General features: G+C 47.9%; 1 protein-coding gene across 1 annotated transcript; it reads right to left on the bottom strand.

Moving 5' to 3' along the window:
- Positions 1-587: 587 nt before the first annotated feature.
- Positions 588-5,744, bottom strand: synprb (synaptoporin b; the record flags this gene model as incomplete). Its single annotated transcript, XM_080545752.1, has 5 exons — positions 588-944; positions 1,031-1,222; positions 1,416-1,614; positions 3,062-3,180; positions 5,721-5,744. 5 exons carry the CDS (start codon positions 5,742-5,744, stop codon positions 588-590), a joined length of 891 nt encoding a protein of 296 aa, XP_080401878.1.
- Positions 5,745-14,285: the final 8,541 nt, after the last annotated feature.

The raw sequence follows: 14,285 nt of genomic DNA, 5'->3' as shown, positions 1-14,285 counted from the left end.
ACACTTCACTGAAGCTCAAAACTATTTAGGCTTAGACATATTAACCATTTAAATAAACTGTATAACACCTATGCACCCAGTAAGAAACACACCATCAAAGCATGAAGCATCTGTGACATAAACCACAAGTACTGCAACGACAGAGATGATATCAAACTGAGGTTGAATATTGAGCCGCTCTGCACATCAGTACATTCCAGTCCTGTTCTGTAAATACCAAGGAAATTAATGTGATCTGGAACCCAGACAGCTCTCACAGTCCTTCTCTCCAGCTCTCTCTCTCTATAACTCAATCTGTAATACACTTTCTTATTGATTTTAATCGCCTTGCACTAACTCACTCATTTATTGAGTTTCCTTCCTCCTTTTTCCATCTCACCATATACAGTACCTCCTCCTCCATCCATAGATGTTACCTCATCGTCACCGGCCCTCGTAGCTTCACTTTTAAGGGATGCATGTTTGTTGTCCTCAACTATACCTCGTCAGGATTTTACCACTTAACCATTCATTAAACTCTATACCTGCTCATCTCTGACAGATTTTCTCTAGTCTAGATGACATGAGTGGATCTTATGGAATGTGAACTACATCTCATTGACGAATATGAAAGGCCCTTTGGCGGCGAGTCTCTCCTCCTGGCTGTAGACGTTTGGTGGGCCCAGATGGCTCTGTGGCAAGGTGAGGCTGCCTTGCCTGTACGGTTGTTGACCAATCCTTCCCCCTGGTTGGTCAAAGCTGCTCTGGCTGTAAAGATGTTGGCTGAAACTCTCCCCAGTGACGTCAAAGCTGCTCTGGCTGTAGAGGCGCTGGTTCATCCCGCTGGCCCGCTTCTCAGACGCGCTCCTGACTGGATATCTGTGGCCGGTCTTGTACCAGCCGGTCTCTTTGAAGACAAACCAAATGTTGCCAAACCAAAGGACAAAGTTTATAAAACCAAACACCTGCAGGAAGAGAGGAGATATTCAGTCTGTGACTAAAGATCAAAACGGCTTTGTGAATTGAAATGACCAGGTGGTTGTTGACCCACCACAGATGTGTTGAGGCAAGACCACACCGGCTCCTGCGTAGCGAAACATCGGTTTGTCCGGACTCTGCAGGCGGACATGAGCCGGAGCGCCTGGGTGGGATCTGTGGCGGCCTTGACATCAGACAGCGCTTTGGCCCAGGCACACGAACTGACCAGCCACATGAAGGAGAAGATCACCGTCACAATAAAATCCTGTTTAGGAAGGGAGACATAGAGGAAGGTTTGAAGTCCAATGAAACGGAGGCAATTGGGTAATATAAAAGAGATGTGTAGGGATAAAGAGAGATTATACATTACAGAATCCATTCAGATTACTATGATTAATACCACGGGCCTGCATACACCAATGTCATCACATTAGTCAACCAGTTCTTTGCTCGCTCACCACAAGTGGGCCTCTGTTGTTCTCTCGGTACTTGTTCTGGTAGAAGATGTAGATGATGGTGGCCAGCAGGGAGTACAGGAAGGCGAACACAGCGACAGAGACAAAGAATTGTGTTGAGGAGGAGAAGTCCCCCTCCAGGAACAGGGTCTCTTGTCTCTTTCCGTCACACGTAGGGGCTTTGAAATACACCTGCTGCAACCTAGGGGGCAAACACAACATCCCAGTGTGGGTGTGTGAGATAGCCTGGCTGCAACACACAGTATCACTGCAAAACATTAACACCAAAAACTGTTAGCCTGTATATATATATATATATATATATATATATATATATATATATATATATACTGTATATCAGTTTTAGGCATAGCTTCAAAGTACAAAAAACACTTTTGTAAAAATCATCCCGAAGCCGTTTCAAACTGTGATGTTTGTGATGCAAGTCTTGTTTATACTTCCGCTCGCTAACCCCAACCTACCACCTACCAAAGCATTATTCCCATTGTATCTTTCTGCCAGTAAACCTGTTAACATCTCTCTGACATTAATGTTGTATCATATCGTACAAAATAATTGATGAGATCAGGCTTCTCTCCCAACACTGACACATTCCATCGGTTTAAAGCTGAACATTCTCTCTCAATCATTCTAAAGGTTTGAACATTCTCTCTCAATCATTCTGAAGGTTTGAACATTCTCTCTCAATCATTCTGAAGGTTTGAACATTCTCTCTCAATCATTCTGAAGGTTTGAACATTCTCTCTCAATCATTCTGAAGGTTTGAACATTCTCTTTCAATCATTCTGAAGGTTTGAACATTCTCTCTCAATCATTCTAAAGGTTTGAACATTCTCTCTCAATCATTCTGAAGGTTTGAACATTCTCTCTCAATCATTCTGAAGGTTTGAACATTCTCTTTCAATCATTCTGAAGGTTTGAACATTCTCTTTCAATCATTCTAAAGGTTTGAACATTCTCTCTCAATCATTCTAAAGGTTTGAACATTCTCTTTCAATCATTCTGAAGGTTTGAACATTCTCTCTCAATCATTCTGAAGGTTTGAACATTCTCTTTCAATCATTCTGAAGGTTTGAACATTCTCTTTCAATCATTCTGAAGGTTTGAACATTCTCTCTCAATCATTCTAAGGTTTGAACATTCTCTTTCAATCATTCTAAGGTTTGAGAACAGAGAGAAGCAGCAATGTCTCTCAGCCTCTGGAAATACTCCTGCAACACCAAGTCTTTTCCTTTTTCCTTCCTAAGACTCCATTGTTTAATCAAGGCCACACTCAGGGAAATGTATTCCAGTGAGACTTCCACACACATTGTGGAACATTTAGCTGTATGAAAGTGCACTCCCAGCTTGTTGTTCACGCGGTAGATGAGGTATGATTGAGGTATGATTCATACCTTGAATAAAATAATCATTAGACCAGTAGTAATGAATGTAAGGAATGTTAGTGGCTGTTAGTAAAAACCAAACTGCTTTAACTGAGTGACGCACTAACTCCTGTTTCTTCTTTTCAGTTGAGGGGCATCTTATCATGTCCCATCGTCCATCTTAGCCTTCACTCTGTTGAGTGTACACTTGCATGGGTAGACAGAGAGGGAGTGACAGTTGTGACTACCAGCATGTTGTTTTACCTGAAGGGATAGGCAAAGTTAACGGTCAAGTTGCTCTGGCTCCTGTCCACACAGTCCACTCTAACCCGCAGGTGACCAGTGTACCCTCCACATGTTGCAAATGCACAAATGGCAAAAATCTGTGAAAAACAACAAAAGTATCATCATCACAATATCATCAGCTACTGACAAACACATCCATCTCAGGTTTCTGTAGAGAACGAGAGTCAGCAGATAGGCTTGACTTTGCTGCTCCAGTCTGGGGCTCAACGGGACGCCAAACTAACAGCTGGATATGATGGAGCAGTCAGACAATCTACTGAAGTTGACGTTGGGAAAATACCAATAAGTTATCAGTAACCTGTACAATAGGCCTATGGTGCACACAAGAGAGAGCAAATGCTGGGTTGGTTGTCTTCAGGTTGAATGCAAAGTGTCAAGTGAAATGTATAGATCTATTAGATGTCTGCTTGAACGGAAGATGTATGAACTAGCTGTCAAATGTAATGCTAATTGTATATATGCTATAAGAGATGATAATGACTAGATTGTATGTGAGAGACTGTTGAGACTGAAATCTAATTAAGTTTCTAAGCATCTGTCTGCGGGTCTGGCAGTCAGGCTAGCAGCACTAATCTCCTGCTGCTGTCTGGTCGTGACACCTGGGACACGACACAGGAACTGGTCAATTCCAATCAGGATCCTGCACTCCACCTGGATAATCAACCTCGATCTGAATTCCATAGAGGATAGGAGAGATAGGGAGGGAGAGAGAGAGAGAAAGAGACAGAGAGACAGACAGACAGACAGAAAGACAGAGAGACAGACAGACAGAGAGACAGACAGACAGAGAGACAGACAGACAGAGTGACTGACTGACTGACTGACTGACTGAGACAAAGACAGAGAAACAGACAGACAGAGAGACAGACAGACAGAGAGACAGACAGACAGAGAGACAGACAGACAGAAAGACAGAGAGACAGACAGACAGAGAGACAGACAGAGAGACAGACAGACAGAGAGACAGACAGACAGAGAGACAGACAGACAGAAAGACAGAGAGACAGACAGACAGAGAGACAGACAGAGAGACAGACAGACAGAGAGACAGACAGATAGACAGACAGAGTGACTGACTGACTGACTGACTGACTGACTGACTGAGACAAAGACAGAGAAACAGATAAACTCAAGGTTATACTGTATAGCAGCTTGTTGTTGCAGTATACACCAAAGTGATTAGGGATCCAAATGATTCAGACCATCTCGTTAAGTGGTGCTGCCTACAGTATAATTAAATGTAATTGATTACATTACTTTCTGTGAGGTGATTGATCTGTCTGGTCTACTCCTATCCCAGTAGGTTGAGACATCATAACTTGTAGCAGCACGATTATTAGAATGCTGCAACTCAGAAACAACGCTGTTGCGAAAAGACTCTTGATATTATTCAAATCCAACTGATTTCTCATCTTTTCTTTTAAAGTAGTTAATGGTCTAGAATGAGGTTTATCTCTAGGCCATTTTCCATTTCAGCCTTCAAACAGACCTATTGTGGTGAAATTATTACAAATTCCAATGTTCGCAAAGTGTCTCTGATTTCTCAAAATGTTCAACTGATTCAAGAGAACAGGCTGAATCATGGGCAATACATACTAACAAACATGGATGTATGTTTGTGTGATGGTGTATATGAGTACTGTTCTATATACATAAGTACTGTTCTGTGGGTTTCAAGATAAAACATGATTATATTCTGAGGAGGAACAAGGCTGTTCATGAATGTGAACGTATGTTTTCTTATGAAATGTGCGTCATCGTTCTGCAAAGGGCATAATCGTTCTGCTATAATCTGGACAGTTAGATTATGGTATTCTGATATAAAACTAATCCACTGTATTTGTTCAGATACAAATACACACAGACACACAGACACACACATGAAGACAGAGAGAGAGACAGAGAGAGAGACGGAGAGAAACAGAGAGAGACAGAGAGAGAGAGAGAGAGAGAGAGAGAGACAGAGAGAGACAGAGAGAGACAGAGAGAGAGGCAGAGAGAGAGGGGGGCGGGCACCGCACATTATGATCAATCAAGGTTTATGATTGATTTTTAAACAACAAAACAAATGAATAATTTAGAGACGGGAAGAGCTGCCTACTGTGGGTTAGTGGGGCGCAGCACCATAGAGTGACTCAACCTGTTGAAATACACACTGTACATGCTCCACACACACACACACACACACACACACACACACACACACGCGCACACACACACACACACACACACACACACACAACCTGTTGAAATACATACTGTACATGCTCCACACACACACACACACACACACATACACAAACACACACACACACACAACCTGTTGAAATACACACTGTACATGCTCCACACACACACACACACACACACACACACACACACACAAACACACAGGAAAAACATGTTCTAACCTCATAGTAAAGCGTGAGTACGGTGATAAGGTGTCAAACTTCAATTTGCTGGAAATAGAATCTATGAAGTAACAATGGAACACACGCATGCACACCTGTATCTCTTTACCAGGCTAATGAGTAGACTGTATCACCATAACATTAGAATCTAAATCAATGTATCACGCTTAAGGTTAAAAGAAATGTAAATAAAACCAAAAACTTACCGGGGCGAATATGACCATACACATTTAAAAATCCCTGAGCGTAAGTTCCACTCCACAGGGTGTTTCTCATCCTCCTGTAACACGGCTACTGATGAGAGAGATGGTGCAGAGAGCAGAGACTCCTAGAGGGGGGGGGACACACAGATAGAGCTGGGTGGGAAAGAGACTCCTCTTCATAACTTCACATTTCCTTGCGCACCACCGTATGTACTCTTATGTACGCCAGTGTGTTCTTTACCAGCCAAATGTGTGTCCAGCGTTCATTCTAATGTCAAAAAGTTGTGAACGTTTAAAGTGAAACGTTGTAGTTTATGTTGATGCTGCTACATACGTCATTTAATTATTTCCAGGGTCACTTCCTTGACTTTCAGTAACACCTCTGTTGACAGACGTCAGTAGCAGAAGTAAAGGCAAACACAAAGACAAACACAAACACAAAGACAAAACCTAACCTAGACTAGACATGGACAGCACAGAAGATGTGGCAGAACACACCTGACTAAGAAAAAACACATCTTAAGCCAATTATCCCACTACCGTTACTGCCATGAAATGGGGGGACTATGTTTACATAACACACGTGTTCTGTGTCATTTCTAAATGGTGAAATCAACATGTACACACATTCTCTCAAACAAAAGCTGACAGTCTATAACGTAACCTCACAGTAGAGGTTCTTCCTCACAGTAATAGTTTGATTTAAAATCCAAACTGTTGGAGCAGAATGAAGAAAAAATGCTTCATTGTCCCAATAATTATGGAGGGCAGCTAGCTGTAGCTAAGAGCTCATTAATATGACTGTGACATCCAAACATCAACACCTGGGAAAGAAATGGTAAGATGGAGGAGCTCAAACACTGAGACAACATAACGTCTGGCAGCATCTGGTGAAGTCTGGAGTGTAGCACAGATGGAAAACCCTGTCATGAATTTCAAAGGTGAGACAGAGTGCTTGAATCCAGTGCATGGCTGCCTCCACTCCACCCTGAGAGGACTACATCACATAGTCAGTCCTGAGTGTGGACTACATCACATAGTCAGCCCTGAGTGGACTACATCACACAGTCAGTCCCATCTTTACCAAATCTTTACCATCTTAAATAAAACTATGTTTTAACAGTTCAGCCTTTATCAGAGATATGGTGCTTCAGTATCATGATCACTGTAATTAGAGTCAGCAGATAAGCACAGCCCTCCACTTCCTGTGTTCAGCCCAGCTGGCTGTGGCCCCCCGGCTGGGAGGAGGGAGGCCTGCTGAGGTCATTAATACGCTGTACCATAGTACCGTTACTTTGATCAGGACTGGATCCACACACCACATAGTTCAACATCAGAAGGAAAGCATGCAGTGTTGTCAGTAGTACAACCTCCTCTGTTTCCTGGTACGGTATACATCTTTAAGAGGAAGAAAAGATGACATGAGCCGATTCCTCGAAAGATCAGGCAAAGAAATTATCTGGGGTTGCTATGGTAACCCGAGTCTGAAGAGAGCCCAAAATGTTCTTTGAAGAACTGCAACTTTAATGGAATAACAACCGTCTTTACACCGAGGGACCTCTTAGCCACGGCATCGTTTAATAATAACAGTATATTGCCTCTATTGTGAACTATAAGGTTCTATCTCCATTTCTGGTCAGAATTGAGTTTTTTACATAGTCTGATCCATTAGGTGTTTATTAATGCCTGTGTGGTGTTATTATTAGAATGTTGACATTTTTGAGTTAGTAATTAATAAAATACAAAGGTTCCATCTCACAAAACATAATGGAATGTAAAAACTTTGACGCTCAATATCTCTGAACTGCCCTAAACGGAGATAGAACCTTTTCATTCTAAACTCATGATGTGTCATCATGTATACTTTCAAAGGCAATTTGAGACACATGGAAAAGCATGAAGCATGGACACGATTAATAAGAATAAGAATGATATCCTATAGCCACCAGGTTTATCTGGAGTCTAGTTTAGAAGAAAAAAACGTTGGTCTTCAATTCAATTCAATTCAATTCAATTCAATTCAATTCAATTCAATTCAATTCAATTATACTTTATTTATCCCCGTGGGGAAATTCAGTTTGCCACGCCACTCTCTAAAAACAACACATGACAACACAACATAAAGGACAGACAACAATACTGGGCCAGCCATGTATAGTATAAAAAACTGTAAGATCGTGATAAAAAATGGGTAAAATGATGGCTATAGCTATGATATTAAAATACTAAAAAGTAATTATGATGATTCAAATAAATAAATACTACTACTCATCCTCCTGTAGACAGTAGAGACTGTAGAGGCCTCATAGGTTAATTAAATGTCACAGGAAAGGAGAAGCGAAGCGCGTTTTGCTTGCATACTTGTGTCATTATGTACAGTAGACCCCCAACCTGGTCACCATGGTGACGGCTGAGGATAATTAGATAGGAGATAATTGCAGCGACCAGGATTGTTATAATGAAATAATCTGTGGATGGAAACTCAGAGGGGACATTTTAGGTTTTATTTAGGAATGGACAGTGCAAGATAACATCCATGCATTAACAGGTTTGGTCATATTTAATCACTTTTTGGATTTTGCCTGTTTAATGGTCAGTGTCCATAAGTTCCTTATTGAGTCATTTCTGTTGGCAGAAAACACAGCCAAACTGTACCAAGTGTTGAAGTAACGCTCAGTTTACCATCAGGTTGTTTGAGCACGATGCAGTTCATTATTGAGGATGGATGGTGTTGTGACCACAAAGTTAGAGCTCTGCTGACCTCTTGTGGTGATACAAGGTATTTCACATTGGAATACATACACACACGCACACAGAGGAAAAACATGGACTGACTTACATAGCGCCTTTATCCAAAGCGCTTTACAAGGCCTCTCATTCACCCATTCACACACACATTCACACACCAATGGTGGCAAGCTGCCATGCAAGGCGCCGGCCGGCCCGCTCACTGGGAGCAATTTGGGGTTCAGTGTCTTGCCCAAGGACACTTCGGCATGTGGCCAGCCAGGGCTCGAACCGCCGATCTGCCAACCTTGCGATCAGTAGACGGCGGCTCTACCTCCTGCGCCACAGCCTCTACCTCCTGAGACACAGCCTCTACCTCCTGAGACACAGCCTCTACCCCCACCAGCCTCTACCTCCTGAGCCACAGCCTCTACCTCCTGAGACACAGCCTCTACCTCCTGAGACACAGCCTCTACCTCCTGAGACACAGCCTCTACCTCCACCAGCCTCTACCTCCAGAGACACAGCCTCTACCTCCTGAGACACAGCCTCTACCTCCACCAGCCTCTACCTCCAGAGACACAGCCTCTACCTCCTGAGACACAGCCTCTACCTCCTGAGACACAGCCTCTACCTCCTGAGACACAGCCTCTGCCTCCTGAGACACAGCCTCTACCTCCTGAGACACAGCCTCTACCTCCTGAGACACAGCCTCTACCTCCTGAGCCACAGCCTCTACCTCCTGCGCCCCAGCCTCTACCTCCTGAGACACAGACTCTACCTCCTGAGACACAGCCTCTACCTCCTGAGACACAGCCTCTACCTCCTGAGACACAGCCTCTACCTCCTGAGACACAGCCTCTACATCCAGAGCCACAGCCTCTACCTCTTGAGACACAGCCTCTACCTCCTGCACCACAGCCTCTACCTCCTGAGACACAGCCTCTACCTCCTGAGACACAGCCTCTACCTCCTGAGACACAGCCTCTACCTCCTGAGACACAGCCTCTACCTCCACCAGCCTCTACCTCCTGACACACAGCCTCTACCTCCTGAGACACAGCCTCTACCTCCTGAGACACAGCCTCTACCTCCTGAGACACAGCCTCTACCTCCTGAGACACAGCCTCTACCTCCTGAATCACAGCCTCTACCTCCTGAATCACAGCCTCTACCTCCTGAGACACAGCCTCTACCTCCTGAGACACAGCCTCTACCTCCTGAGACACAGCCTCTACCACCTGAGACACAGCCTCTACCTCCTGATACACAGCCTCTACCTCCTGAGACACAGCCTCTACCTCCTGAGACACAGCCTCTACCTCCTGAGACACAGCCTCTACCTCTTGAGACACAGCCTCTACCTCCTGCGCCACAGCCTCTACCTCCTGAGACACAGCCTCTACCTCCTGAGACACAGCCTCTACCTCCTGAGACACAGCCTCTACCTCCTGAGACACAGCCTCTACCTCCTGAGACTAAGCCTCTACCTCCACCAGCCTCTACCTCCTGAGTCACAGCCTCTACCTCCTGAGACACAGCCTCTACCTCCTGAGACACAGCCTCTACCTCCTGCGCCACAGCCTCTACCTCCTGAGACACAGCCTCTACCTCCTGAGACACAGCCTCTACCTCCTGAGACACAGCCTCTACCTCCTGAGGCACAGCCTCTACCTCCTGAGACACAGCCTCTACCTCCTGCGCCACAGCCTCTACCTCCTGAGACACAGCCTCTACCTCCACCAGCCTCTACCTCCAGAGCCACAGCCTCTACCTCCTGAGACACAGCCTCTACCTCCTGAGACACAGCCTCTACCTCCTGAGACACAGCCTCTACCTCCTGTGACACAGCCTCTACCTCCACCAGCCTCTACCTCCTGAGACACAGCCTCTACCTCCTGAGACACAGCCTCTACCTCCTGAGACACAGCCTCTACCTCCAGAGCCACAGCCTCTACCTCCTGAGACACAGCCTCTACCTCCTGAGACACAGCCTCTACCTCCTGAGACACAGCCTCTACCTCCTGAGACACAGCCTCTACCTCCTGAGACACAGCCTCTACCTCCTGAGACACAGCCTCTACCTCCTGAGACACAGCCTCTACCTCCAGAGCCACAGCCTCTACCTCCTGAGACACAGCCTCTACCTCCTGAGACACAGCCTCTACCTCCTGAGACACAGCCTCTACCTCCAGAGCCACAGCCTCTACCTCCTGAGACACAGCCTCTACCTCCTGAGACACAGCCTCTACCTCCTGAGACACAGCCTCTACCTCCTGAGACACAGCCTCTACCTCCTGAGACACAGCCTCTACCTCCTGAGACACAGCCTCTACCTCCAGAGCCACAGCCTCTACCTCCTGAGACACAGCCTCTACCTCCTGAGACACAGCCTCTACCTCCTGAGACACAGACTCTACCTCCTGAGACACAGCCTCTACCTCCTGAGACACAGCCCCTACCTCCTGAGACACAGCCTCTACCTCCTGAGACACAGCCTCTACCTCCTGAGACACAGCCTCTACCTCCTGAGACACAGCCTCTACCTCCAGAGCCACAGCCTCTACCTCCTGAGACACAGCCTCTACCTCCTGAGACACAGCCTCTACCTCCTGAGACACAGCCTCTACCTCCTGAGACACAGCCTCTACCTCCAGAGCCACAGCCTCTACTTCCTGAGACACAGCCTCTACCTCCTGAGACACAGCCTCTACCTCCTGAGACACAGCCTCTCCTGAGACACAGCCTCTACCTCCTGAGACACAGCCTCTACCTCCTGAGACACAGCCTCTACCTCCTGAGACACAGCCTCTATCTACTGAGACACAGCCTCTACCTCCTGAGACACAGCCTCTACCTCCTGAGACACAACCTCTACCTCCTGAGACACAGCCTCTACCTCCTGAGACACAGCCTCTACCTCCTGAGACACAGCCTCTATCTCCTGAGACACAGCCTCTACCTCCTGAGACACAGCCGCCCCCCCAACAAAACATCAATGGAGGCACAGGATACTTCTGAATGCTAATGTTTTATTGGTGGAATAAGAGTACTCACTGTACTGACAATAGTGAACAGCTGCTTTAGGTTGTGTGTGATTGAAGTACATACTGCTGCTAAGGTCCTGCTGTACCCATCATGCACCACAGACAGCAGGACATGCCCATCCCCGGAACATTCTGCCACTGGTGGTTCTGTATGGGCCTGAGTATTGGGTGTGAAACGTCATGGTTCTCTATCTCCACATGGAGGCGCTAGAGAGCCAAACATACCAGCTGATTTACAGACAGTGTCTCACTTTTGACATGATCCCCATTTCTATATAACCAAAAAAAGTAATTATCTCTAATCACATTCGGACCTTCAGAAACATTGAAAATTGAAATTAATAACCATAGTCACCATAGTCAACGTCATGGTAGATCAGAACATGACTGCCACAGAGGCTTGACAAGTACAGTTAGTTAAAAGGTTGTTTACCATCTCCATAGCAGCTCAGTAGATGTTCCCTGTGAGGAGAGAGGACCGCCTGCGTCTCTCCTGGACGGGTCTGGAAACAGCTGAGGCAAATGCTGCCAATCACCTGCCCTGATAGCTGCTGTAGGAACGTATAGGAAAGTAATTTACATGAGAATAGCCTTCATCAGGCATCTCTGTAGGCCTCCGAGAAAACCAGTCTATCAGGATTGGAGACGTGCTAGTGCACACCGCGCTCATGTATACCAGCCAAATAGTGAGCTCTCGCAAAGGCCAACGCCCCTGGAATCTGTGTTGAATGTGGCCTCATACCCTCCTATGTTATGTGCAGCTGGACATCTAGTATGGTCATGCAGTCAGACAGTTCAGATTTGTCTTTTGAAAAAATCACTTATTCGGTTTTGGAAATTGATTGATATGCTATTGATAATGAACTGTGGTGCTGGTAAGGAGACTAGTCTGTGACTGAGTATCCTTTGAGTGTAGGGAGGCCCTAAACTCTGAGTCAGTTGTTACTCAAGTGTTATGGAACGAGAAGCCGTGGTATATCGTGGTTATCGGCACAGCTAGGGGGTGTATAGATAACGGCACTCCGCTTCACGTCGTGCCTAACCGCCCCGCTAGCTGTGCCGATGTCCACGATATATACCACGGCTTCTCGTTCCATGGAAGTAACAACTGACTCAGAATTTCTGGGATTGAATTATTCATTGTTGCAGAATGTTTGAGAAGCATTAGAGTATCTGGGAGTGACTTGAATAGACATTCCTGCCAAAGTCGGCCAGGAAGACTGAACAGACAGATGTCATGAGGTACTCTTCTCTTTACAGGAGGCAAATGGATTCTGTTGACTCACGTCTGTCCGCCTGTTTCCTGTTTCTGTGTTTGTGTCACAGATCACCGACCCTCCGACCCTCCCTCCTGCACCACCAGGACACTCCATAATTACCCATGTCAGATACGGTGGTGGTGGAGGTCCATCTCCCTACCCTGAGCACTGTAACCCCTCCTCCATCTCTCCACCCTGACCCCCCCCCTCCTCCATCTCTCCACCCTGACCCCCCCCCTCCTCCATCTCTCCACCCTGACCCCCCCTCCTCCTCCATCTCTCCACCCTGACCCCCCTCCTCCTCCATCTCTCCACCCTGACCCCCCCTCCTCCTCCATCTCTCCACCCTGACCCCCCCCTCCTCCTCCTCCATCTCTCCACCCTGACCCCCCCTCCTCCTCCATCTCTCCACCCTGACCCCCCCTCCTCCTCCATCTCTCCACCCTGACCCCCCCTCCTCCTCCATCTCTCCACCCTGACCCCCCTCCTCCTCCTCCATCTCTCCACCCTGACCCCCCTCCTCCTCCTCCATCTCTCCACCCTGACCCTCCTCCTCCTCCATCTCTCCACCCTGACCCCCCCCCTCCTCCTCCATCTCTCCACCCTGACCCCCCTCCTCCTCCTCCATCTCTCCACCCTGACCCCCCTCCTCCTCCATCTCTCCACCCTGACCCCCCTCCTCCTCCTCCATCTCTCCACCCTGACCCCCCCTCCTCCTCCTCCATCTCTCCACCCTGACCCCCCCCCCTCCTCCTCCATCTCTCCACCCTGACCCCCCTCCTCCTCCTCCATCTCTCCACCCTGACCCCCCCTCCTCCTCCATCTCTCCACCCTGACCCCCCCTCCTCCTCCATCTCTCCACCCTGACCCCCCCCCTCCTCCTCCATCTCTCCACCCTGACCCCCCCTCCTCCTCCATCTCTCCACCCTGACCCCCCCTCCTCCTCCATCTCTCCACCCTGACCCCCCTCCTCCTCCTCCATCTCTCCACCCTGACCCCCCCTCCTCCTCCTCCATCTCTCCACCCTGACCCCCCCCCTCCTCCTCCATCTCTCCACCCTGACCCCCCTCCTCCTCCATCTCTCCACCCTGACCCCCCCTCCTCCTCCATCTCTCCACCCTGACCCCCCCCTCCTCCTCCTCCATCTCTCCACCCTGACCCCCCTCCTCCTCCATCTCTCCACCCTGACCCCCCCCTCCTCCTCCTCCATCTCTCCACCCTGACCCCCCCCTCCTCCTCCTCCATCTCTCCACCCTGACCCCCCCCCTCCTCCTCCATCTCTCCACCCTGACCCCCCTCCTCCTCCATCTCTCCACCCTGACCCCCCCCCCTCCTCCTCCATCTCTCCACCCTGACCCCCCTCCTCCTCCATCTCTCCACCCTGACCCCCCCTCCTCCTCCTCCATCTCTCCACCCTGACCCCCCTCCTCCTCCTCCATCTCTCCACCCTGACCCCCCTCCTCCTCCTCCATCTCTCCACCCTGACCCCCCCCTCCTCCATCTCTCCACCCTGACCCCCCTCCTCCTCCATCTCT

Source organism: Nansenia antarctica (genome assembly GCF_963989245.1).
Source record: "Nansenia antarctica genome assembly, chromosome: 15".
In the NCBI taxonomy this organism is placed as follows: domain Eukaryota; kingdom Metazoa; phylum Chordata; class Actinopteri; order Argentiniformes; family Microstomatidae; genus Nansenia; species Nansenia antarctica.
This window is presented reverse-complemented; position numbering and strand designations above follow the sequence as displayed.